We start from the raw sequence: 27,113 nt of genomic DNA, 5'->3' as shown, positions 1-27,113 counted from the left end.
GAAATGTTTATTCATGTGTGTTATGTGTGTTCTTGATTGTAGCAGTCGGTTGCTTTTGGACTGCAGGCTTTAGTCATTCAAATTTAATAGCTCTTATGCCGAGGTAGTACATGAACGTAATTTAAAGATTTCACAAATTATTTTTGTAGATAAAACCTCAAAATGTTTGTATTAATCAGCACACCAGTTTGACTATCATTGGAGAACTCAATTCTGACGCTCATTTCACTAACGTCGACGAATATAAGAAAATATTTGCGATCGGGAAGTTAAGTTTGTCGTGCCGTTTGAATTTTCGTCGTGCTGACGTCACCGACGTGTCGAACGTGATTGGACGTCACGCCATTGTGAACCAAGCGTAAAGTTGGACTCGATGATCCCCCCCCCCCCCCCTCCGTCTGACCGATACTAGCCGCGCGACCGTCATAATACTGTTCCATTTTCATGAAGCCAACAGACTAGCAGGCTTAAATTATTGGGGGGGGGGGGGGGGGGGGACAATTATCTTGTAAGTAAAGCTTTCATATTATAAATCATTAAACTTTTTTTTCTCTGTGATATTTATTTACACAGAATGTTCGCAAGTTGCGGGTTCATAAATTTAATGAATGACAGGAAATGCCAAAACAAAAAAAAAAAAACTTTTGCTGGGGAACATATCTCTGGAAACGGAACCATGCAAAGGTACAGGCCCAAAGAGTAGCGCGCAAATTTGAATTTGGCGGGTTGCAGGGGGGACTACTCCATTGGCCGAGAGGACGAGCGATCGCAGCGAATCGGCGCTCAGGAACGCTCCAGCGGGGAAGTAGGCGCCGAGCCGGGAGCAGACGTTTTAGAGTTGTTAGCCACATGCAGTCCTGCGTGGGCATAAAACTCCAAAGTTCCCGGGCAGTCGCTTCTTAAGCCTTGCGAAGGTCTTGCCATTCGGTACACGTCTGCAGTTTAAAGCACCTTTGGTGAACACGGCTGCAGTCTCTTGCGGCTGCCCGTTCAAAATTAGCATGTAGGCAATCTCTGCTAATAGTGCTATTTGTGTTTGTCAACTCTGAAACTGTAGCACTGCACCAACAGTCAACATTGCGCTGAACGTGCCGCATGCGAAATAATTCCTGTAACTTATTGTGAGTTTAATTTATAGATGTTTTAAAAGTTTAAAAGAGCACAAAAATTCAAAAATTCCATCCAATTTGTGATGCACTATGCAATTATAAAATGAGATTAAATTTGAAAAGTTTCATATGGATCAGACCAAACACAAACGTTGATAGTGTGACATGATTATAAACATAGTTGAGGTGATCCGCCCAAAAACTGGAAGTGAATTTCCATGAAGTATTACCCTCACAGCTCTATTGTAAAATACAGGATGTCCATAAAAGAATGTCCCATTTTCAATGTTATATCGTAGCAGTTTAATTTAGACTATTTACAGCTAATCATACATCAAATTTAAGTTAAATAACCTAGTTTTTCTTACAAATGTGCAATATGTGCACCTTTGTGCACACATCTGACCTAAAGTCCAATTATTCCCACACTTTGGTTAACACGTCCAGAGTAATGGAAGCAATAGCCTCTTCAATTACGTGTCTCAACTCTGGCAAATCATCAGGTATAGCGGCGGAACGTAGACAATCTTTTTTTATAAGGCTTCAAAAAAAATCGCGTGGCGTTGTGTCACGTGAACGGTCAGGGACTTGGAATCAACCACTCTCAGTTCAGAGATATTCCAATGTGGAGGGGCTCCATCCTGATGCCAAATAAAGTTTATCACAGGTTCACCCCCTGACGATTGTTGAAAGAGTCGATCTTGAAGCAAGCGAGAAAACAACATGGCAGTGCTCGTGCATGCGCTCATCTAAAGCTGTTTACGAGTTACTCTTTAATCATGACCTCGAACCAACAATCTGCAACTGATGCGTTCTCTTATGGACATGCTGTGTGGTTCAGGGACGTCGGAACAGGGGGGGGGGGGGGGGGGCAGCAAGGGCGAGTCGCCCCCGTGCTGTTATGCATGGGGGGGGGGGAGGGGGGCGAGAGTAGCATTTCGCCCCCCTCCTTTTCCCAGAATAAATGTTTGGTCCTAGTAGTATTTTCCTCAACCAGTAGTTACAAACGTTTCATTGGTGGTTACATTGATTAGAAAATAAAATGTTTGTTTTTTCAATATACTGTTAAAATAATTGCAAATTCCTAGATGGTATTTTATTTAAATTGTACTACATCTACTGTCAAGAGTAGTATTTAATACGTAATACGTCATCAAATTCTTTGGAATGGTATATTTAATATTTTGGTTCGGAAACTCATTAAAATAGCACAATTTTGCATTTAAAAATTTCCAAATTTTTTCCGGGGGGGGGGGGGCGCAGGGCGCACCCCCCCCCCTCCCCCCCAACTCGTGAAGACCTTCCGACGTCCCTGGACTGTGGTTGGAGACAGATGTCGGAATGAGGGATGTGGAGCGCGTGCACACACAGAGAGAGAGAGAGAGAGTGAGAGTGAGAGTGAGAGTGAGAGTGAGAGTAAGAGTGAGAGTGAGAGTGTGGTTATCCCCCGCAGGTGCACCCGTGCGGCAGATACAGGCACAACACCGTCGTCTTCATCCTCGCCAAGGAGTGCAACCTGAAGAACCTGCGCACCATCCACCGGCTGGACCGCCTCACGTCTGGCCTCTTGCTGTTCGGCCGCACGCCCAAGAAGGCGCGCTCCATGGAACAGCAGATACGCAACCGACAGGTGCAGAAAGAGTACATTTGTCGTGTGGAAGGAGACTTTCCTAAGTACGTACCGCAGTTGGGGCCTGCTTCCGAAAGGGAAAAAAAACTGTGCATGTTTGTCTCTAGATCATGTCTTTACCTTAACTCTGTTCTTTCGTTATTAGCAAGCCCAAGATTCACTTACCTGGAGTCAGACACCCGTATAATCTCCTCCTCCCCCCCCCCCCCCTTGTTGTCAAAATTAAAGATTTACGTAAAGTTACATAAATATTACTAAGTAATAAAATCTTTCGAAATTTCGTATTTTAAAGGCTGAGTAGGCATACGTTATATCAGCAACGTTAAAAATACCTACTTAAAATGCACGAGAGAGCTCTGTTGAACTTCAGAACTTTTTTTGGGCGTGTGTGACTCCAGACCGGTGAATTTTAGGTTTTTTTTTTTAGTAAATTTTATTTTGTAAAATAACTTTATATTATTGGTCGTCGCTTAAGGCCGCCCACACACGGGGCAGCTTGAAAGAAATCCGACAGCGATGGGACATGCTCTCTCCCTGTCACTTCCCACCTACGGGCGATATGAAAGCAATCTGTCGACGATCCGTGTTCCTCTTATCGTCTTTTGATGTGGAGCGTTCAACTTGTTAAACTCGTGTGAGCTGTGGAAAAAAAAAAAAAAATTGAGTGTTTCATATGATTTAACTCTCGCAGAGCATTCGATTAAAAGACGTGACAGACAAAACAAAAGGCATCAGATGTCAATTTGTCATGTATGTAACGGTTTTACTGTAATAATTTACATAGTATTACATAATATAAATTATTCTGCAAGATTATATATCACTAATATTATTTTTGGCTCTGCTGTGAAATTGTTATGAATATTATACATTATTATACACTAAACTGGAAAATCTAAATTTTAAATATATGAATGTGTACAACATATTATAAGCTTCTAAATAATAAAATATATAGTACCTTCATACATATTTCAAAAAAAAATATTTATACAATGTATTTGAGGTATTATCTACTTCGAATGTCCGATTGAATGTTGCCCCTTGTGTGGATAGCCTGTTAGTCGGATCACCGATATCGCCGATACTGCCGACATCACCTGGTGACTGATTGCTTTCGAGCTGCCTAACAGCTCCTGAGCGCCAGGCGGCCAGGATCACACACGTGTGCATTTGTGACCACGTGTGCGCTCTTGCAAGGCCAGGCGCGAGTTGAGCCCGCAGGGTGAAGCAGGGTGAAGAAGGGAATCAGCAACTGCGCTCAGGGAGAGCGAAAGTTGAGGCGGCAGTTGTGTCGCCACCGTGTGTCTGAGTTCGTCCCTAAGAACGAATTTTCTAATGAACGATATAAGATATATTGCCTTAACCCCTGTAAGGTTTTTCTGAATATCATGGATCCATCAGTGAGTCGATATATGCTGTAGGGTGCAATGTATAAAGGCCTTTAGAAACTGAAGGAAAACCAGCTTTATTGTTAAGGGAAGATACATTAATTTGCTACAAATTAACAGAATGCTTTGAAAACTGGAAAACACATAACAATTAATACAAAAATAAAAGGGGAAAAAATTTAAAGTAATACAGATATTTAATTTTGATTTGATTTTCGTATATTCAAGTCATGTAAACTTTTTCCTCCCTCGAACTGCTTCGATGAGTTTCTTCTCCATCGTCGCTAGGTCGCAGTCACTAACTAGTAAAGACTTTCGCAGCTCACGGGCGCGTAGACTCACTTCACCCTGCGTGCGAACACTCGCTATTGTAATTTTTTTTACTGTGTTTCACAGAAACTCACGGTGAGTCACGTCACCTCACCTCATCTCACCACATCTCACCACACCACACCACATCTCACACCACATGACACCACACCACATCTCACCACACCACATGACACCACACCACATGACACCACACCTCACCGCACCGGACCTCACCTCACCTCTCCTCACCCCACCTCACCTCACCTCACCTCACCTCACCTCACCTCACCTCACCTCACCTCACCTCACCTCACCTCACCTCACCTCACCTCACCTCACCTCACCTCACCTCACCTCACCTCACCTCACCTCACCTCACCTCACCTCACCTCACCTCACCTCACCTCACCTCACCTCTCTTTACCTCACCTGTGTCCAACTTGCGTCCGACCAAAGAGTTAGGCCCGTTCTGCAATGGCACGTAAACGGAGATGTATCTCCCGGAACATTTCACTGTCTCGTCTGCTGTTTCCACAGTGCATGGAAACTTAACAACTGGTAACCAATTGAGATTGAATTGCAAGATCACGAAATATGAATTTAATTAAAGATATATATTATGCTTCGAAATCACAGAGGGGTAGAATTTACGTACATGATAAAAATAAACGACTAAGTTATAATAGACCAATAGATATCCTTGTACTTGAATTAATTTTTAACGTATTTAGAACATAAAAAAAACATGGCTACCACCCAAGCCAAGTACTCGGCTTCCATTGGTCGCACGGAGCAACGTGAAATGAATAGCTGAGCATTGCCGAGCTAATCCTTAAGGCTCCGTCTCTGTCTGCATGCCACTGTAGAAACTCTTGTTCCGTGAGATACGTCTCAGTCTAAGTGATCCGTCTCCGTTTCCGTGCCATTGAGGAACGGGCCTAAGGCTTGCAAGGACTTCTTCTTCAAGGTCATTGCATCCTACGATCTGTATTTTGTGAGCTACCAGTTGGAACGCTGCCGTCGTATCTTGTTTGCACGTTACTCTCTAGTCGTCGGAAAGCACGTCTCGTGTCCAGTGTACATTTGTTATAAAATAAGAACACTTCACCCTCATAAGAACATAAGTTGATAGTTCTCCTAGCCACTGTAATATTAATATAGCCTTAAGTAATCAAATTACTGATGGGGAAATGTCATTTGAAGTTAACGTTTTACACATGCTAATATAAATATTAAAAAAAAATTACAGAGAAACTTCAGTACATTTCTCCACCTTAATTTTTTTTCGGATTTATTTGTTGAATTAGAAACTAAATGGTCAGCTGAGTTCAGCTGTTTAATGCTTAGTTAAAATAATGGAGAGAGTCGCAGTCACTTCATGTGCAGTGTCGTGTTTTGTCCAGTGTACTATGTGATTATGACGGCAGTGATAAAAAAAGTATGTGATGCAAACAAAGTTAAAGATTTTCAAAACTTTCAGAGCTTTTGCACAGGTTGCCACTATTAGACAAATAGCATGGCACTTTACAAAAAAACTAAAATTTATGGTATATTATACATAATGCTAAGCCTATCATGTCAAGGCAGGCCAGCCAGTCTGTATTAGAAAGGTAAGTAGGTATGTGTCTTTACAAATGCAGCCTGAACCAAGTGGATTATTTAAAGAGAATTTAGCCGTGAAATGATATCCAAATTATTTCCACACTTTGCCAACAGGTGTGTCAACAAACAAATACCTTTTTCAGCAGTCATTTATTAGCCTTTACAAGTTTCAAAATTAAATTTTAAGAGAATTTTCTATGTTTACATGTTCAAGCTAATCGTTTGACAGTAATATATAAACGTTTAAGAATATAGACAGCAAGTGGGCTGGCATAGCAACAGACTACCATTACTGCAAGCCCCTTAACGGCTACAGTGATGCTTTTTAGAAGCGAGATAAACTTCCTTTCATGAAAGGCTGCATCGGTGATTCTTTAAGGATACTTGCAACTATTCGGATGGTAGAAAAAAAATGTGAGCGAGTATATCAGTGCTCTTCCAGTTAAAAAGAAGGTTAGCTTATCAAATATGTACATACAACAATTTCTAGACGCGAATCACACACTTGCTTTATGCGCCCGCCGTTAATAATTCGCTGCCTGAATCGTAAAACTTGCTTGCCATTATCACCCGCAGATGGCAGCACCAAACAAACGGAAATTTTAAACTATTAGAAACAGATCCTTTAACGAGTTATGCAGAACGAACCTGAGTCTGACTACAATATCTATCCTAATTCCCCTACTATTTACACACTCCCTTATTGGTCCATGCCCTCGCATAACCGTTCCCGAACATACTCTCACGCACTACTCACTTGTGGTGTGCCGCATCGCAACCACTTTCTCGGGTCTTGCTGTCTTCCATCCGAAGTCACTCATCACCCTATACCTTCTCATCTGTGCGGCTGTTGCACTTATCTACCTGCAGGGATGGCAAGAGATTGAGTTCGTCGCAGCTTTTAGATTTCTGCAATAAATGTTCTTAAACTACCGCCAAGTCGCATCCCATGGCCCATGGAGGAAGCCAGGGTGGAGGTCTGTGGAATCCATACCCCTCCCTTCCAGGTTTAAAAGGGGAAAAACACAAGCAAAGACAGAATAAGACAGTTACAGCAGATTAGATACATAAGGTTACTGAGAGAGTAAAGAGGAGGGGAGACTGCTGGCTCACAATATGGTAGCAGAGCGTGGTTTCGATTCACAGGCCTCTGGGCCCAGCACACTTCCAAAAATCAGAGTAGCGCAGTTGTTGTGGCATCCCAGGACTACACGAGTCCCAGCAGACTCCAAAACTGCAGCGATCGTCGAGAATATGTCTGGGTTCTGTTACTTAGAAGTGCAGAGCACCAATGAATGTGTGTTAAGTCAAAAATAAATAAGTGTGAGGGTGAACACATCCAATATTCGTTTCAGTTATGTTTGTTTAAGATTAGTAATGCACAATATGCTTAAGGATGGCACACAAGAAAACTTCACCGTGAGGGTAAAATTACAATACATGAATGCGTAAAATGACATAGCAAGATTCAGCGAACAATAAAAACTGGCAATACAAAAAAAATTCAGCTCAAGTGAAAGTTATATGAATTGTATTATATAAATGAACCTATGTCTGTAAAAATTACAAAAGACACATGAGAATACTTAGATACAACTTGTAATAAGTAAAGGGTATAATATGCATGTATCAATTTTGTTTCACTCAAAGTTAAATATTAAGTCTACAAACATACGATGCACGCATGCATTTACAAAATTTACTCTATATTTACAGTACCACAGCATGTAAATAACAAATATATACCCAAGATGCTGAAACATCAAATTAGTATATGAGCCAGCATTGCTCCAGGCTAATCAATTACAATAAAACTAGATGTTAATATTTTGACATACAAAAATGTCATAAAAAATTCAAAATTCATGAACACTCATGTTAAATGGGCATGCACGAAAACCCAGTGTCAGGCCCAAGAAAGCATGCAAAACACAAAGGAAACAGGAAATAATTATGTATTGCAAGATATAAATGAAATTACATAAAGAAAGAAAAAAGAAAATGAAACAGGTTAAAAATACCGAAATTCAGGGGAATTCACGCCCACACCCTGCATGACCTCGTGGTCGTTGGTCGACTTCAGTGCAAAATTATTACATTACCACTTGAAACCGTAATTACACAATTAAATTTACATTATGGCGATCCAAATAAAATAGAAAAATAATAGAAAAATAGCACATTACGTAAAACTACGTTACTGCAGCCATTGTGCAACACATACAAATGACGACCTATGAAAACTTTAACAAACAAGACACTTTAAATTAAACTCAGCCATGCAAAGCCTGAAGCTCCCGTCGCAGAGTCAAAATCACGCTAGTGATCTTTAACTAACTAACGCATTACTCCAAAATCTGACCCGAAAGAAGTCTTGAGTCCTCGCCAACACCCGCACTTATGCATAACTCAGGCACTACAGCACAAAAGAGGTGGTGGCATACAGAATTCAAAACGTGATGTCAAGACATTGTGGTGGTAATTGGTGGGGGGGGGAGGGGGAAGGGGATGCGGCAGCCACACAAGAACACATCTTCCTAGCAGTAGTCCTCTTCAAGATTATTTTGGATGGATTATTGTAATCCTAAGTGGTCTACAATAATGTATGTCTTCCCCATTACACCATTAAAGCCCGACATGCCTCATACACAGAAGCGGCAGGAATTGGGTTTTTATAAGTTGTCTATGTCCTTATTTAAAGCCGGTTTGTACACGTGTTACTGTAAGAATGGCTTTCATACAAATGTAACGTGTGTTTCATGTATATAATAACATTTACATCCATGTATTTATAACTTATTTAATGAAAGAATCAAACAAATTACTTGAATACAACTAAATAAAATCCAAAACACAAAATTTTCAGTTTTCGTTTCGCAAGCAAAATCGTTACCTACTTAAATTTCTATGTGTAAATGTTGGTATTATAAAAGTCTACATACCTACTATTTCCTGAGATTTTCGTTAGAATGTTAAGTCAAGTTTCTTTTAAAATTCAACTATAAAGAAAGTTCTCTCATAAAACAATATGTTATGATCATATTGGAGTCCCTCTTTCACTAGATCCTGGCTATAGCCCGGCGATGGTCTCCCAGGGTCAGACAGAATTGTCTCGAGAAACGTCTCTTCCATGTTGCCGAAAGTTCCATTTTGGGGTTGGTGAGTTCGTGGCAGGAAATCCAAGATTCACACTAGTCCATCCAGAGACCGTGTTTGTGTATGATAGGTTTTTGTACCAGTTTTCTTTCTCTCCTTGTTTACCTAAAATTATCACGTCAAAAATTTGAATTTTAAATTCCATTTATAGACTATGTGTTGTATTTGGTTTGAAATTTTATGTTGATAAGTTAAACCAGTGGTAATTCTGAATAATTACCTTTTCTGAAAATAAAAATTCCAAAATGTTAATAGTTTACAATTTTAACAAATGGTTAGGTGTAAATATATTACAAATTTGTGATTTCGTGAGAATGATCACTTAGGTTAGGTTAGCTATAATAAATATTGTGATAAAATACATGTTATATTTACATGCTGAAAATAATTATTTTTTACGGTCATACAGACCAGCATTTTCGTTTATTTTTGAATTTATACTTCTTTAGTCGTGTTATGGAAAAATAAATTATGAGAGAAATATTTTACGATGCGTGCACCTTGCAACAAAATTTTCACAAGGTGAAAAAGGCTACATACAAAAAAAAGGGGAAAGTAAGTACCGTTTCGTCATTAAAAAAAATCAACTCGTAAAAAAATTATTTTGATAAAAGTTTTAATTTACCACCTCCATGGCTGCCAACCTTCACTAAACTATACAACACTGACATGACAACACAGTCAGGTGTGCAGTCACTTTTAACGAGCAATAGCCTACTTGGGAAGGTCATTAATTTTGGTTTTCGCCTTAGGCTATTTTTCATCCTTTATTGTATTTGAATTCCTGATGTTGTTAGGCTTGAGGGTACGCCAGGTTATTGTGAGAACAAGATTGAGTTGAAGAGGTAGTAGCAGGGTTTCTGTGTTACCTTACCTAATGTTGTTATCCACTACTACATTCATACTAAATACAAGTTATGTAGTGGGCAGCAAGGGTACATCAGTGTCCGTCCTATGGGAGAAGTGATAAAAACGAAGGCTTCATCCATAACCACATATATCTGTTTAAAAAAAATTAAAAATGCAGAGTTAACAAAAAAATATATAATCTGTCAAATTTTTTTAATGTATTAGTTTCTTAATTCAACTATACTGTGTCTACTGAGCAGTAGGTAACTGCTCCCTGATGATGGCAATTGCAATGTCGACCGAAACGTCGGTGAATTATTCGCCAAGGACACAGCTACAATTCGGAAGCCAAGCTACTTCAGACAATGGCTGTGAAAGCCTGCGCATTATACTATGTATAATTTTTTTTAAAGCTTTAGTTTATTAAAAATACTAGATGGATTCCTAGTTGTAATAATGACTTTTCAAGATATCAGAAATGTGTCAAAATAACCTTTATCAACATTTCAGACTCATTTAATATTCAGTAGCACTGAAAATCCTCTTTGATGCACCCTCCCCACTTCTCTAACCCCCTCCTCTCTCTATCATTTGCTGTCATTTATTTCTGGGAAGTCATTTTATTGAGTTTTGAAGTTTTGTGTTCAGCTGTTGAGAATGCTTTATTTCCATATTGGTTGTGTCAGCTATCCACCCTTCTCTTATGTCTTTGTTAGAATAGTTTGTCTTGTACCTACTCTCCTGTTAACTTGTGTACAGATAAGTCCAGTGGCATAGCCAGGATTTGTGTATGGGGGGTGTTAAGAAGCACCCCCCCCTCCCCCCCGTATTAAAGCGGGGGGTCCGTGGGTCCTCCCCCGGGAAAATTTGGATTTTAAGGTGTAAAATAGTAGTGCTATTTTAGCAGTTTTCGGTTCTTAAATTTAAATATTGTAATGGTAAAAATTTTATTAATTTTAATATGAAATTTGTTTGAGTGATGAATAAGAAATTAATTAAAGATTTTTGTGGTAAGGGGGGGGGGGGTTTGAACCCCTAACCCCCCCCCCCCCCCTCCTGGCTACGCCCCTGGATAAGTCACTGTAATAATGTTATAGACTTTCACTGTGATGCTGTGTAAAATGAACTGATAGAATCGCGCTTGTAATATTTCTGAGGGTGTTTGTTTGCGCCGACGCAGCGAGGCGGTGGAGTGCCAGGAGCCCATCGAGGTGGTGAGCTACAAGATCGGGGTGTGCAAGGTGTCGCCCAAGGGCAAGACCTGCACCACGACGTTCCAGAAGCTCGGCTTCAACGGCAAGACCAGCATCATATCCTGCAAGCCCCACACGGGACGCATGCACCAGATACGCGTCCACCTGCAGTACCTGGGTGCGTGCTTCCGAGGGCCCTTCCCCTTCCGTTTCGGGTAGCCTTGTGCTCTTTCGCGAACCACCTCAAAAATCCAGTGCTATTAGAGGATAGGTTCAGGAACCAAACAACACCAGGTTTTGGACCGGTGCAAAGCTTCGACTAAGCGAATCAATCAGATCTCTTCACATCATTCAATTTGACTTCACCAGGAAATTGCCATTCATTTTATTTGAAGCTTCGGTTGTGATGCAAAGCTTGCGTCTGATGTGAACCTTCAACCATTTGTTCAAAAGATTTTAAAAATTGTAAACGTAAGTTTTGCTCATGAAAATATTTAGTTTTTTTCTTTGTGTTGTATGTGTTATTGCTCAAATGAAGTTTGTTACTTAAAAGGAAATCAAAATCAAAATTTGGCACTCCGTTAATAGATTTACAAAGTCCATACATAGTATCTGTTAATAATATCCTTAAAGGGTAAAAGTTCTGAGTTAGTATCCAAGTTAATCCCTTTATCTTGAAGATATGATCCTGTATACAATGATCCTGTGGTACATGGTTCTTGTTGTTTTAATTTAGTTCATCGAAAAATCCTGGACATGACAAAAACTTGCAACATAACAATGAATTATGATGATCATAAGTTTATTTCAAAAGAAAAAGAAAATTCCACAAGACCTGATATAATTTAAATTTTTGTTATATCCAGGATATTTCAACATACTTAATTAAAACACCAATCATTGTGCACCACAGGATCAATATTTACACAGCCATGCCATCAGGACGAAAGGATGAATTTGTGTACATGATACAAAACAATTACCCGTTAAAATAAAAATAATCTACTTCCCAAAAATGAGTTAAATAGTAAACACCAATTACTTTACAGAGAAAACTATTTGTGGCACCCAGTCATTTTAAAACTTTAAACATTTTATTGAATTATGTACTATGCTTTAACAAATCCAAATTTTTAAATGTAAACAATAGACCATTTGTTTCTCAAAAATTATCGACACCAAAATGGTGTTTTTTATATATATCTCCCCTTCAAACAAGCAATTTGAATTAGGGGTGGGCCAATTAAATCCTCAAATACCATCAAATCCTTATTATTCAAAGGATTAGATATTCAAGGAAAAAGATTTGAAGAAAAAAATTATATTAAATAAAGTAAATTAAAAAATTCAACGCTGATAACCACTGAAGTTTACTAGGTCAATTTTTTTACTCATACCTATTCTGTGACTATTCCCCAAGATATTGTATTTTAACCTGTAATTATATAAATAAACTTATAATATGTATTGATTCAGGAAACTCAGTTCATGAATGAAACATTTAAAGAGTTAAACATTTCAGCACCGTGGTGAATACATTTAATTTTTGTACGTAATTTTATTATGGACCTTTGAGACCTAGATTAGGACCCGAGGGGTATATTCAAAGTACTCTTTGGGATTTGAATTAGAGAAGATTAGGATTCGACCTATCACTAATTCAAACACAATGAGCCTTGTGAGCAACATTTTTTTAGCACCCGTTGTGCAAATTTCTTTTCCTTAAAAATATAATTAGATGTCTATGATAAAGTTCCAGTTGTTAGTATCATGTATAAAACTCAGAAAACGTAAAAACTACACATGGTATTTTCTTTGAGTCAAAATTAAATTGGAAGATAAAAATGCAGGTAATTACTTATTTTCTCATATTCCGAGGAACCACAATGATGAAATTTGGCAAATATGAGTAGCCACTTTCCTTTAGGTTCTGCTAAATATGGCATTCAACTTTCTTTTGCTAACATGTGCAATGCTGTTATCTCAAGTGTGCTTGCATTGTGTGCATTCTTATTGCTAAACCCGGTGGTTTAGTGTTGCTACAATCTCCGAGTGTGTAGCTGCAGTAGCTGCATCTTCGTCTAATTTAATAGCCATGCCATCAAACACCGAAAAATCAGTGTGTCATATTGTACCTTAAATTAGTGTTGAATCAACCCGAGTCGAACATACATATGGGTAATGTCAAATTACCATGCACTAGTTAATTTTTCTGATCTGGTACAGCTATGACTGTGGATGGTAGTCTAAAATAGTTCTCCATGAAAGAAAAAAAAATAGGAAAAGAGGAAACAAGCAAGTAGCAGGAAAACCTTATTATTATTATTTTTTTTTTCCAAAATACACACTATATGAGCAGGAGTCCTCCTTGGTAGTGATCATTGATGAATTACGCTCACGTGAAGAGGGTTGATGGTTTAATTCTAACCCCCCTCCTCTCTAGCAATGACTTAAAATCCGTGACCACTGAGTCAGTACCCAAGTGGTTTGGAGTATACTATGATCATGCAGGTCCTGTCGCCGTAAGCCTCTGACGTAAAACACTATCAAACAAACTATCTATAAGAGTCCAAATTGGTGAGTGATTATCCATTTTTTCAGTATATAACTGTTGTTATTTATAAATAAAAAAGGTCAACAGCGTAAGTTGGCTATTTTGCTGTTTATCCATGTTATAAAACTAATCAAGGTTTTGTGTGCTTTGTGTGCTTGCAGGCTATCCCGTGGTGAACGACCCTCTGTACAATCACACTGTGTTTGGACCGGAGAAAGGTCGTGGAGGAAACATCGGCAAGTCTGATGAAGACCTGATCAGGGACCTGATCAACATCCACAACGCCGAGAACTGGCTGGGGATGGATGGCGACTCGGAGCTGAGCATGCTGAAACCTTTGAAGTCTGACCTTGAAGATGGGAAAGGTACTTTTCACTTCTGTCCTCACGGGCCTTATTTTTTTACTTCAACTCGGTGCTTATGATGGCTAGGGGCAGGTAGTTTTCGTGAATAAATCTGACCGCTCATTAGACTGAAAAAAGGCTTATTTTTTTACTTTATCTCGGTGCTTATGATGGGTAGGGGCTGGTATTTTTCGTGAATAAATTGGACCGCTCATTAGACTGAAAAAAGGTATGCCCGCAATTGTTTCCGCGTGACTGGCAGCCATCTGCTGTGTTGTCAGTGGACATGCAACTGAAAGAAAAGTCAACCTAATGATGAAACACAGATGATGCTTCAGTGTTATAACCCACAGCTGGCCTGGAAATATTTTTGTGAAAAACAATTAGCCCCAACAATGAGCTACTGTTTATAAATGGTTGTATCAATTTTAATAAATATTTATTGAATCATTTGAGAAGTTGAAAGGCCAATTTATATTGTTACTAGCTGTCCGACCCGGCTTCGTACGGCTATACTAATGGAAAAAAAACTAAGCCACATCTCCCATTTACAGTAATGGTAAATAAAAAGAAATTCAGTGAAAATTTATTTCAATGCTGTATAATGTACCGGAGAGAAAATGAATAGCACCGATGGTTTCCCGACTCGTGCACGCAACGTACAACTGATGTACCCGTACTTCGCTACGGCAGTCTACAGGCAGATCACTCTTGCGCCGCTCATTATACATGCCCCTCCTTGTGGGTACGCCACTGCCGCGCGATACCCGTTGCCATGGAGACGCAGAAGGCATGAACAATGCAAAATCCTGTTCTCATGCAGACAAAGTACCCACTGTTGCCTGGTTTTAACCACCCATTGGGATCTAATTTTCGGAAAATGTCATCCTGCGTAACATAAGGAACATTACTGTGAAGTTTCAAGTCTGTAAAATATATATACTTGAAAAAAGGGGCAATTTTTTATATTTAAAGTACCCGCAAAATTTCAACGGTGATGAGGACTGCACTAACAATGAAATAGTCGTTGCCATAGAGACGAATGAAGCATCAACGAAGCAACAGCCATTGCCATGGTGATTTCCTACCAAAAACTGGAAATTTTGATATATTACGCCCCTGAAACTCCCCTTGGGATCAGATTTCCGCAGAATCCGTTCTTAGTGAGCGTCTACATCACAAAATGAGTAACTATGCTAAATTTCAAGTCAATCGGGTGTATAGTTTTATTTATATATATATATATAAATAGATGGATATAAGTCATTGTCAGAATTGTAACGGGAGAGGAAAATTATTGATCGTCCGAAAAATATAAATTAATTAAAAATAATAAAAATAATTCTAGTAAAAGAAAAAAAACAAATTAAACACAGAGAAAGGAAAAAAACAAACAAATAGTTTAGGTTTGCGATTTCGAGTGATAAAAAGTATTTAAATACTAATGAACTCTTATGAGGGTACTGATTGCTTCATTGTTAATATCACACGGGTGTTTTTTACTTGTATGGGAAAATTAAGAATGATAAGGCATCTAGTGCGTGGCAACAATGTTAATAGGCAATAGGAAATAAACTTCTAGCGCCTGCGGCATTGTCAACACACACTTCGTACGTGTATTGCATTTTGTATCTAACCCCCTCCAACGCATTTGATTCTAAATTGGACTTTTAGTAAGGATCCCTAATGTTATTGATAATATAATATAGCCTATAGCCTTCCTCGATAAATGTACTATCCAACACTGAAAGAATTTTTCAAATCGGACCAGTGGTTCCTGAGATTAGCGCGTTCAAACAATCAAACAAACAAACAAACCAACTCTTCAGCTTTATAATATTAGTATAGATAATCGTGAACAAATGAGCTTGTAATTATATTGAATAAGTAAACATTTTTGGAGTGAAACTTCTTTGGGCGTGATGAGAGTAAAATTTCAAGGCCGAATTTTAATGCAACGTTTTTGTGAAACTTTGTTGCAAAACATTTCTGACGTGCAAAGGACCGAAACTAGGTATTTGGTCAAAGAGATATAAAGAGAGCACTATGCTATATGCATTGCTGGGCTCGTTTTCATTCTCCTCTTTGTGCAATGATTCATCCTTTCCCAAAAAAATTTAACTGAGAGAGATAGAAGTTAGGTGGTAGTATCATAAATTATTATTATTATATTATTATTGTACAAATTGTTTTTTTTTGCTCATAATTTTAAATAAATTCATATTAATACAATGGGTTGGGGCAGATATTTCTCGTGAATAAATCTGACTGCTCATTAGACTGAAAAAAGGTATGTTTGCGCTGGCGATTGTTTCCTTGTGATTGGCAGCCGTCTGCAGAGAAGCCATTGCCTTTTTCTGGTTGGGCCATTCGAGACATGTTGGCTTCTGCCGTGGATGGCTGTGATTAGAATGTGGACCACTGTTTATAAATGGATTTATCAATTTAATAAATATTTATTAGTTGTTTTGAGAAGGTAAAAGGCCAATTTATATTTCGATCTTCATGAACAAAAAGCTTGCAAGTCTTTTGAATTAGTAAACATTTTATCTTTGTTGTAAAATGCTTTAATTTCAGGGGGGAAAAATTTTATTTCCTAAAAAATGCTTAGAAACATGAGATTTTTTAGGTATTTGGTAAAAGCAGTTTTTTGTTTATGAATCACAAGGATTAAGATTTTAATGAAAAATCTACATACAAAATTTTATGACTCATGAGTAATTGTTCCAATTGCGTATCCAGTTGTATTGTAACATAACAACATGTTAAAATAAAGAAAGGAATTGAATGTGTTTTTGAAGAAGTATAATTACCAAAATATATATTATTTTGAAAATATGTATAAATCTTTGAGGAACATTGTCCCCATGAAAAATTGTTCTATGTAACATTACCAATTGTATTTTAACGGAAGATATTAAACTAAAGTAAGCAGTTATTTGTGTTTAAGATTTGAAACTGTACATTCACCAAAATATTTTTGATTATGAAAATTTGTATCATAAAGCTTTGATACAATCTTGATACACAATAAGGAACATTGTCCCAGTGAGTATTTATTGCGTGTAACATACCCAATAAATTATATTTAAAATAAAATTTTAAAATAAAGTAAGCAGTTGAATGTGTTTGTGATATGAATCTGTACCGTAAACAAAAAAAATATTTGACTTTGAAAATATGAGTTATAAAACTTTGATAGAAATTCGGATATGCAATAAGGAACAATTACTCACCATTGATCATGTTTATGAACTCTCGCTTGAATTTTTACCAGTTTTATGTAATATTTACTTAATTATACAGGAAAAGCATTTTAATGTAAGGACAAGAAAACGAAATCACCAACAATGCATGTGAAACCAAAAATTACGCTCTTAGGGCGGTATTCCAAGACGTTTGAGTAAGGTAGCGAATATGCACTGCCTTAATGGGCAACTGCCGTACCCTAACTCTCGGGTCATATTCCAAAACGTGTCCTAACTGAATCCCTGTAAGGTATCAGATCGGCAGCCATTTTAATAAACGAGGACTTGTGCGAGGCTATAAACAGTTGTACTTCGTGGAATCCATCGTAATTTTAGCTTATTTTTTTAAAACTATGGAATTATAATGTGAAATAAAATATTTAATTTTGGTTGTACAAGAATAAACGATGAATTTTTGGCCGTATATATGTTTGCTGTTTTTTAAGATATTAGGGGGGGGGGGATTGTAATTGTATAAGTTCCGTTAAAGTTCATTAAATATATATATATATAGAGTTATGGATCAAATCGGCAACAGATAGGACACCAAAAATCAGTGCCCTAAAAATAAGGGACTGGCCGTGTCCTATCGTGCACTTGGAATATGGTTAGGGTCCAGGTGTGGCATATTCAACACCTAAACCCTTATTTTTGTGTCTTAGAATACAGCCCTTAGTCATTCATTCATTTACACCCACGTAATCTTGCTGTTACTATGTTTGTCTGTCCCCAGGCGGAGGTAGCGAAGCCAGCCTCGCGGATGAGGACGGGGAGATAAGCCGGGAGGCGTCGCCCTGCGAGGAGGCCCTGGAGGCAGACCCGGGGCCCGGGGGGCCGTCGCCCGACCCGGCCCCCACCCCGACCGCGGTCCCGCCGGCGCCCCAGTGCCGCGCCAAGGTGACCGTGGCGACCCAGACGGGCCACGAGGCGCCCGACCTCTCCTTCAACAGCGAGAAGATGACCACGGACCGGCACTGCTACGAGTGCAAGGTGCGCTACCGCGACCCCAAGCCCAAGGACCTCGTCATGTACCTGCACGCGTGGAAGTACAAGGTGAGCTCAACCTCTCTCTCCGGTGCACTATTCCTGCCGTTAGCGCTGTACTTGTATCGGTGTGCTCCGTTGCCAAACACACACCATAGAGCATGTTAGTTTAAGACACAACTTTATACAGTTACAAAGGTTTTTTTTTTTTTTAAATTTTGAATTAGAATTTTGGAATATATTTTCTTGTAGTATTTCATTGAGAGCTTCATATGATAAGTTTTCCGTTCTTACTTCTGACAAAACGTTAATGAAAGATGCCAATTTGGTTTCAACGGTTTTCGTTATAATTTTTTTTTTTTACCTTTTTGATATTAAAACTGTAGGCTCTTCTTTACCATAGCACATTATTAATGTAATGCCTTGTTAATAATACAGACCTGATGCTACAAAAAGGTTTATCCTTCAAAATTCTAATTGGTATTTACAAGATTTTTTTTTCTTTTCAGAATGTATGAAACTGTAATAATACAGTCAAAAGACATTATTTTCAGGTGTTAAAAAATCAACATTCAGTAAAATTAAACAAATATCAAAACTCATTCAAAGCTGTATAATGTATAATGCTATAAGTTTAATATCTCGAAAAAACTAACTAGGAAAAGTTATAAAAAAAAATGTCAATTTGAAGTGAACATTATTAAATAAATACTTCAGCAAGAAATAAAAGTTAAACATAATCATAGCCAGTAAAATTATTTTACTATTGTAAATAAAAGGTAGTTTCTGGATATATGTAGGGACTTAAGTATGGTGCTTCATGCAAAGTAATCTTTTATCCATTTTGCTTCCTCAAATAAATTTACGTGATAAAATAATAATATTCTTTGTAAAAAAATTACAAGTATGACAGTTGAACAATCACTTGGTTATGTTGATCAGGGCACCAACTAATCCTAGGCCTTTACCTTGGCATTAATAAACTTGAGTTAAATTGCATTGTAGCCTCCTTAGAACCACAGTTCTAGGCAGTTACATCGGCACGCACGCCAAAGAGACACAAACGCAGTCTCGTGCTAGAACGAGGATGCAGAGGGTTTACGAGTTTGGTTTTGAACTTAGTAACAGTGTATAGGATTTCAGATTGTAGTGTGTAGGACAGCGTTGGTGGTGGGAAATTATAAACAAAATTCCAATTACAGTTTTATTCAAAAAATGGTAATTGATACACATAGGCCTAACAGGCTCACATTAAGACTCGCAATGCAGGTACACAGACCGTTCAAACAAATAGTCAATACAAAGAAAACGAGCATCAATAGACAGAGTAAGACATTTCATCAGTACCTCTGGTCAAAAATCTAGACACCACACAGAGCGTACACTAAAGTGTCGCGTGTTTACCCCAATCCATCGGCCTCAGTTACCAAGACATCTCGGTGGTGGGCAATCGAACCTCGATACACACATGTCCATCAAATAACGACACCACCGGGCAACGTGTAAGACAAACATACAAAGCTTAAATGAATACATATAATAAACTGTACATGAGCTCACGAGCAAGAAAACCATGTAGAGAAAAGATTGCCAATTTAGAAGCTTTAACAATTCACGTGTGCAATGCAGACGCCATGTTCCTGGAGAAACCAAGCCAAATTAAAGGAGTCACGTCCACAAACAAACCCGGGCTGAAGGCCCACAAATACAGTGAGAATATCCGAGCAAGGCCAGAAAGAAACGTGCATTATACTAGAAGTGTCCCAAACGACACAAAGGAAAGTATAGCATAACAGGCATGAAACATCCTAGGAGTCACCGCGCACGGCACTCGAATGAGATCCCGCCTCTCTGCACTCACGCAAATTAAACTAGCACGTGGTTACTCCAAACATTGACCCAGTGAAAGGCCACACACATAAGCCATGTAATCGTGAACGTCGAAAAATAGACTGACAAAGAAAAACACTCCAGAAAAGCTATACAAGTTAATGCACTCCAAGTTGAGAGCGAAAAGCAAGAAAACATAAAGGAGAATTACAAGCTAAGCTCTAGATTGACAAAGTTACTATACCATAGACGCATGAAGCTAGATGCAGAATAAAATGTGGAGCATTTCAAGTATAACGCCAGCGAGAAGCCAAGCGTGGTATAGCCATACCAGACGAAAGGGGCTCCAAAATGGCGATGCAGCCTGAAATAAGCATACACAACCCTCCACTGTGCAGGTGCAGAAGGGAAAATTAAGAGGAAACGAAAAACACAAGGTACACATACGTCAGTATGACAAAAGGCATGGAGGGGCGGAGACGTCTGCTGCAACTAACCCCCTGATTAAAGTGTTCCTACCAGGAGCGACCACTGCACAGGTCGTCAGCAAGAGAGCTGATACGAATAACCAACGATAAAAGTGAATATTTTCATTCAGCTTTTCAAACTCTTGACAAAAGTTCATAGGCAGCGACATAACAGCCAACTGGCGGCTTGAATCAGTAGACAGGCGACGATCTTCTCTGGAAGCTGGAGCTGAAGTGCAGTTCGACCAGAAGACAGGAAGGAGTCTAGCGGCTTGAAGTTTGCACGCTCGGAGACGGGCAGCCTGCTGGCCAGTGCAGCACGGCGGGTGGACTAACCCACGGGGGGCAGCCAGAGCCCGCAGGCAGAACGACAGGCCCTGCCCACGCTCCAGCCTGCTCGGGCGTGGCTTCGAACAGCAAATCAGCGTGAACGGGGTCGGGCGGCACGCCTCGACCGGGTGCCAGAGTGACTGCTAGGATGCAGCCGTCTCAGCGGGCGGAGAATTTGGGCACTCCAAAGAATGCCAGGCGACGATCCAGAAGGCAGCTCAGCCAGACGAACACCGATCATGACGGTGGTGCTCGGGGCTCGGAGTAGACAGTTGCAATCTTCTGCGGCCATCAAGGACATCTGGGACGGTCCCTGCCACGGTAGCCGAGGCCGTAGGCAGAAGTTCAAGCAGGCCAACAGGAACCGGCGTGGCGACGTCGAGTGCTTTAACTGGTGGGTCACTCAAGCGCGGGGCAAAAGACGGCAGCAGTGGTGAGGAAGATCCAATTGGTGGCAACAATCCGCAAAGTCAGCAAAGGCAGCTCCACGTCAAATACCGCGCGCTACTCGGGACGGGTCGGGGGCTCCAAGCTGCAACCAAAAGGGACAAGAGGAGAACCCAAACAAGCAGCAGGGGAATCTCGCTACAGGGTTGGGGGAGTTATGAGAGGCAAAAAAAAGGGGGTAAATTAAAAAAAGTACACCAATATAAAAAAAAGGGTGAAAAGAGCCATAAAAAATACAGAGCGTCAGAAAACAATACCAAACCTTAAGGTTTCGCCCTACACATTTAAGGCCTTGTTACCCTTAAGATATTTAGAGCAAACGGGCGTCTCATCTATTTTAAATAAAACCGATACGTCAAAAAGGTCACATCTACCCAGTTTCTTGGTAATGACATCGGGAGAGGCTGCATTTAAATCCGCCAAGGCACTGTCCCGGTCAAGAACAGGGGACTCTAGCGCAAGTCATAACAATCGGGCGGACGAGCTCTTGGGTGAGCAACACCCTTAATTCGGGAGCGAAACCAAACCGCAACTCGTGCGCGCGGACTACAAGAACTCAACGCATCCCACCTAAATAGTCAAGGCCAAAGATTAAATTGAACGAAAGACCTGGCACCACCGTGAACACCCAGTCCCAGGAGTACCAAGCGATTTTAATGTGTATCACAACCAAGGTATTCGCCCTTGGAATATCACAGTTAGCTGTGCAAATTCTTACACCAGTGTCACACGTAACATGTTTAGACAAACAGGGAAGGCGTTTACACAAGTGCTCGAACATGCTTTGACTGATGTGCGAACCTGTAGCTCCTGAATCAATCAGGGCTGGGAATGTCTGTTCCTGGATATGAGCAGGCTTCCCTGGCATTGAGCCTGATAACGGCCGATCCCTTTACATTTGAAACATTTTCTCCTGCCGATGCCTACACAGGGACTCTTGCACTCGCCCAAGACATGCCCGAAGGCGCAGCAGTTGGCACAACTACCGCATGTGCCAATTATGTCTGGGAGCATTCGAACCCCCCAGTGCCAGTAAATACGAAGCACGGGGCGTCATCACGAGGCTGGCTTACACTGTTAGGTGCAGCACCGGCGGGCGCGAGCCCGTCCAGGCCGGCAGCACACACATTTGCACAGACGACAGAAAACCTGATATAGCCTGCACGCGAGACACCAGGCTAGAAATAATGGGCGGGAATGCAGCATTATATTGCCTGGTAGCTAGAAGACGTTACTCCGCCTCACTGCCCCAACACATGCAGTTACTCTGTGGTGGTGTGAGGCAGAGACATAAAACTATGTTGGCGGGTAAGCGGAGACGTTTTCTCAGGATAATCAGATTACCCTCAGGCATATCCAATTAGAGTACCTCCGCACACGAAACTACCTAGTTGATAAAGGCAATTACCAAACTCGTTAGGTGACTGAAATCTACAAGCAAAGTCACGCTTACACGTGTCAAGAACACGAGGTGGACAAACAAACAGCAGAACCTGCGACTCGAATTCTGCAAAACTACCCTTATGCGCAATATCATCGGTGATCAATTGCACATACGTGCTGCCACACTTGCTGAGTAGAGCCTTACGGAACTCGTGCTCGGTTACCAAACTCAACTGGTTAATCCGGGTGGCTTCAGTGAGAAACTCGAACGCAGCTCGAGGCTTGACACCATCAAGCATAGGTAGGCCCTTTAGCGAACTGAAAAAAAAAATTTAAGATTAAAGGAATTATTCTCCGTCCGACTCACTCCTTCTGCGGCTGGCCGTGTTTCTGCAGCAGCCGCAGTGTCCCAGGACTTTTCACGAACTGCACGAGCCTGGCTCGGAGGTCAGCCACGGTCTTGATGAGCTCAAACTCCAGGTCGTTGTCCTTCATTTGGTCGAGCAAGTTAGCGCGCCGCCAACTTGTAGATCCAACTCGTGGAAAGAGCGCATGGTTGCAGTACATGGAACAAAAAAATAAACAAAAAAACACTGCCTAGCAGAGTAGCGCAGCTTTTGTAGCCTCCTTAGAATCGCAGTTCTAGGAAATTTCATCGGCGCGCACACAACAGACATCTAAACGCATCCTAGTTATGACACCGCGCACACCCCTCGAGTGATACCCCGCCTTTCTGTACTCACGCAAAATTAAACTGGCACGTGGTTCACCCAGTGAAAAGCCACGCACGTAAGATGTGAAAATCATGAACAGTGAAAAATAAGACTGACAAAGAAAAAAAAAAAACAACACCAGCAGAGCTATACAAGTTAAATCACTCCAGGTCGAGAGCGAAAAGTAAGAATGCATGAAGGAGAATTACAAGCTAAGCCCTAGATTAAGTTACTATACCGTATACGCGTGAAGCTAGATGCCGAATAAAAGATGGATCATTTTAAGCAAGACGGCGGCGAGAAGCCAAGCAAAGTTAACAGCCCGAAACATACCAGACGAAAGAGGCTCCAAAAAGGCGACACGGCCTTAAATAAGCATACACAACCCACCACTGCGCAGGCGCAGAAGGGGAAATTAAGGGGAAAGGAGAAACAGAAGGTACATACACGTCACAAGTACAAAAAGCCGGGAGAGGGGAGCGGGTGGGGGGGGACGGGACGGGACCAGAGAACGGCAGCGGAGACGTCCGCTGCAACATACACAAACAATATATACTGATAATCAGGAAGTAACCACCAGCTTAATATTAATTGTATCCAAAACAGAGTAATGACGGGAATAGTAAAATCGTAAATTTCACACCAGCAATTAAATGTCTAATTAGGCAACTTGTAACAGCAGAAATAGTATTACATGTAACACAACTAGTTCAGTCCAAGAGCAAAATAACTAAGACTCTCAACTTTAAAATAGGACTACTAGGGAAATTTAATGTTAAGAGTAAGGATTAGCAACAAATGATCTTCACCACATACTGCAAATGTATGAGGTGTAAAATTATGTATGATTTTTGGACACCGTCAGCTACTCTACACAAATACACTCTTCCATCTAATACATATACCTGACTACACGCTCATCCGAACTTTGCAATCATACATTTTGTAATGTTTTTTCTCGTTATGACAGTGATCTATGATAAGTTTGCTGTATACTAGCAGATTCAATCGTCGGTTTCGGAAACTAGTGTAGATGTTATCCAGGACGGTACAGCCGATGCAATTGTAGTCGTTTCTCCCAGTCAATGTGAAACACCGCAAAATCCTGTAGGTAGTCAGGTAGAAGTGCATATCGAGTCTGTGACTTTTCATATGACTGATCACCTAATATGTAATAGTATCTGCTAATAACACACGATGACAACCAAGTCTTGCTGCATCACAAGTCCGATTCCACTCGACAAAAATATCTGTAGTCGATTAAGTGATTTAAAGTTCGTAGAAACCACATCAATAATCCAATTGTTTTAAATCCGTGTTTTACTGATTCGTACAACGACTCCAAAGGTCCAAGGTAAACCCATAAAAATTACACACAAAACCAACGTAAGACTTGAGATTAAAAGTTTTCAAATTCTTAAAATATTTAAAAATCAATAAAACTTCAGCTTCAACAAAGCTTAATTTTAACTTTCGCAGCAGGCTCATAGGCACACACGATCGCACATACACAAACGCATGTGCTCATAGGGTCGCATAAACCCATGCAACCCTGCTCATACGCATGAACGCAATCACCCCTGATATAGGGCAATCAAACAAGCACACACGCAAAAGCACCCGAACACATAATCGTGCGGGCGCGCACGCACGCACTCGTTCTCGTTCTCATGGCCGCGCGTGCACGCTTGCACCCGTATGCATAATCTCGCGTGCAAGCTTGCACACGTGATCATAGGCTCACGCGCAAAAACGCACCCAGGGCGCATTGACACGGGCCCGTGTTCATAGGCATGCACGCTTTCACACGCACGCACACACGCAAGCAAGCACGCAAGCACGCAACCGTGCTCATAGGCAGGTGCACACGGCAATTTCGCACGAACATACCCACACAAGTGTGCATGCACCCGTTCACACACCCGTTCACTCACGAGTACTTTAGCACGAAAGTACTCATGCACATGGGCACGTTCGCACGCACGTACACGTGCACATGAACACGTTCCCGAGCAAACACACATTGGTACGTCCGTGCATGCACACGTGCACAAGGGCAAGTGTGCACAGACACATACAAGCGCACGCATCCAAGCTAAAGGCACGTGCACGCACCCGTATTCAGGGCATGCACGAGTATCCATGTTCAAGGTACGCGCACACGTATCCGTGTTCAAAATACGCGCACGCGTATCCGTGTTCAAGGCACGCGCACGCGTATCCGTGGTAAGGCACGCGCACGCACCAGTGCTCAAGGCACGCGAACGCACCAGTGCTCAAGGCACGCGAACGCACCAGTGCTCAAGGCACGCGAACGCACCAGTGCTCGTAGGCACGCGAACGCACCAGTGCTCGTAGGCACGCGCACGCACCCGTGCTCGTAGGCACGCGCACGCACCCGTGCTCGTAGGCACGCGCACGCACCCGTGCTCGTAGGCACGCGCACGCACCCGTGCTCGTAGGCACGTGAACGCACCCGTGCTCGTAGGCACGTGAACGCACCCGTGCTCGTAGGCACGTGAACGCACCCGTGCTCGTAGGCACGTGAACGCACCAGTGCCCACGGGCATGTGAGAGCACCCATGTTTAATGACCTTTGTGTACGGAAACGCACACAAGCGCATCCATCCGTGCTCAAAGATACATTAGCATGCATAACCGTTCCCATCGCAGGTTATTGCACCCGTGATCACGAGCACGCGCGAGTTATATAACACCAATGCTAAAATGCACAAATGCATGGACACCAATTAGAGGACGCGCAAGCATGCACACACGCGCACACACACACAATAACGCACTCTATTTTATTGACGCGGGCGCACGCACTCCCTCTAACTCATAGGCTTCTAGGCACAGAAGTGTACGCACCTTTGCTCGTATGCAAGGGCGTGCACGCACACACGAACGTACGTACCCGTGCTCGTGGACACAGGTCCCGCATGACCTGTGATCGTGGGCACAGTCGAGCACGCACGCACTCATGCTGGAGGCACAGGCGGTCATGCACGCATGTACACACGCAAGCGCACACACACGTGCAAGCACGCACTCGCGCTCGTGGGCGTGGGCGTGGGCGTGGGCGTGGGCGTGTCCAGGTGTGCACGCACACCCGTGCTCGTGGTAACAGACGTGCACACATTCCTTTCTCGTGGGCACAGGTGTGCACGCACCCGTGCTCGTGGTCTCAGGCGTGCATGCACACAGGCTCGTGGGCGGGCGTGCGTACGTGCGTGCACGCCTGTATCCACAAGAACGGGTGCGTGCGTGCACGTCGGTGCCCACAAGCACGGTTGCGTGCGTTCACGCGCACGCCTGTGCTCACGAGCACGGTTGCGTGCGTTCACGCGCACAAACCCGTGCTCGTGGGGACAGGCGTGGACACACGAACCCGTGCCAGTGGTCACAGGCGTGCACGCTGGCTTCCGTGCTCGTGGGCACAGACATGCACGCTGGCTTCCGTGCTCGTGGGCACAGACATGCACGAACCCGTGCTCGTGGGCACAGACATGCACGAACCCGTGCTCGTGGGCACAGACATGCACGAACCCGTGCTCGTGGGCACAGACGT

At 41.6% G+C, this 27,113-nt stretch overlaps 1 protein-coding gene across 1 annotated transcript in view; it reads left to right on the top strand.

Annotated features, from left to right (window-relative positions):
* LOC134536769 (uncharacterized) overlaps nucleotides 1-27,113 on the top strand; it is a 791,154-nt gene that overhangs the window by 741,938 nt on the left and 22,103 nt on the right. The window contains exons 7-10 of the mRNA XM_063376681.1: nucleotides 2,563-2,783; nucleotides 11,230-11,420; nucleotides 13,958-14,161; nucleotides 18,122-18,441. Of these exons, the coding sequence (XP_063232751.1) occupies nucleotides 2,563-2,783; nucleotides 11,230-11,420; nucleotides 13,958-14,161; nucleotides 18,122-18,441 (936 nt within the window). The remainder of the gene's footprint in view (nucleotides 1-2,562; nucleotides 2,784-11,229; nucleotides 11,421-13,957; nucleotides 14,162-18,121; nucleotides 18,442-27,113) is intronic.

The sequence above is a fragment of the Bacillus rossius genome, chromosome 11 (assembly GCF_032445375.1).
Source record: "Bacillus rossius redtenbacheri isolate Brsri chromosome 11, Brsri_v3, whole genome shotgun sequence".
In the NCBI taxonomy this organism is placed as follows: Eukaryota; Metazoa; Arthropoda; class Insecta; order Phasmatodea; family Bacillidae; genus Bacillus; species Bacillus rossius.
Note: the sequence above shows the minus strand (reverse complement) of the source record. Positions and strands in the feature narration are given on the sequence as shown.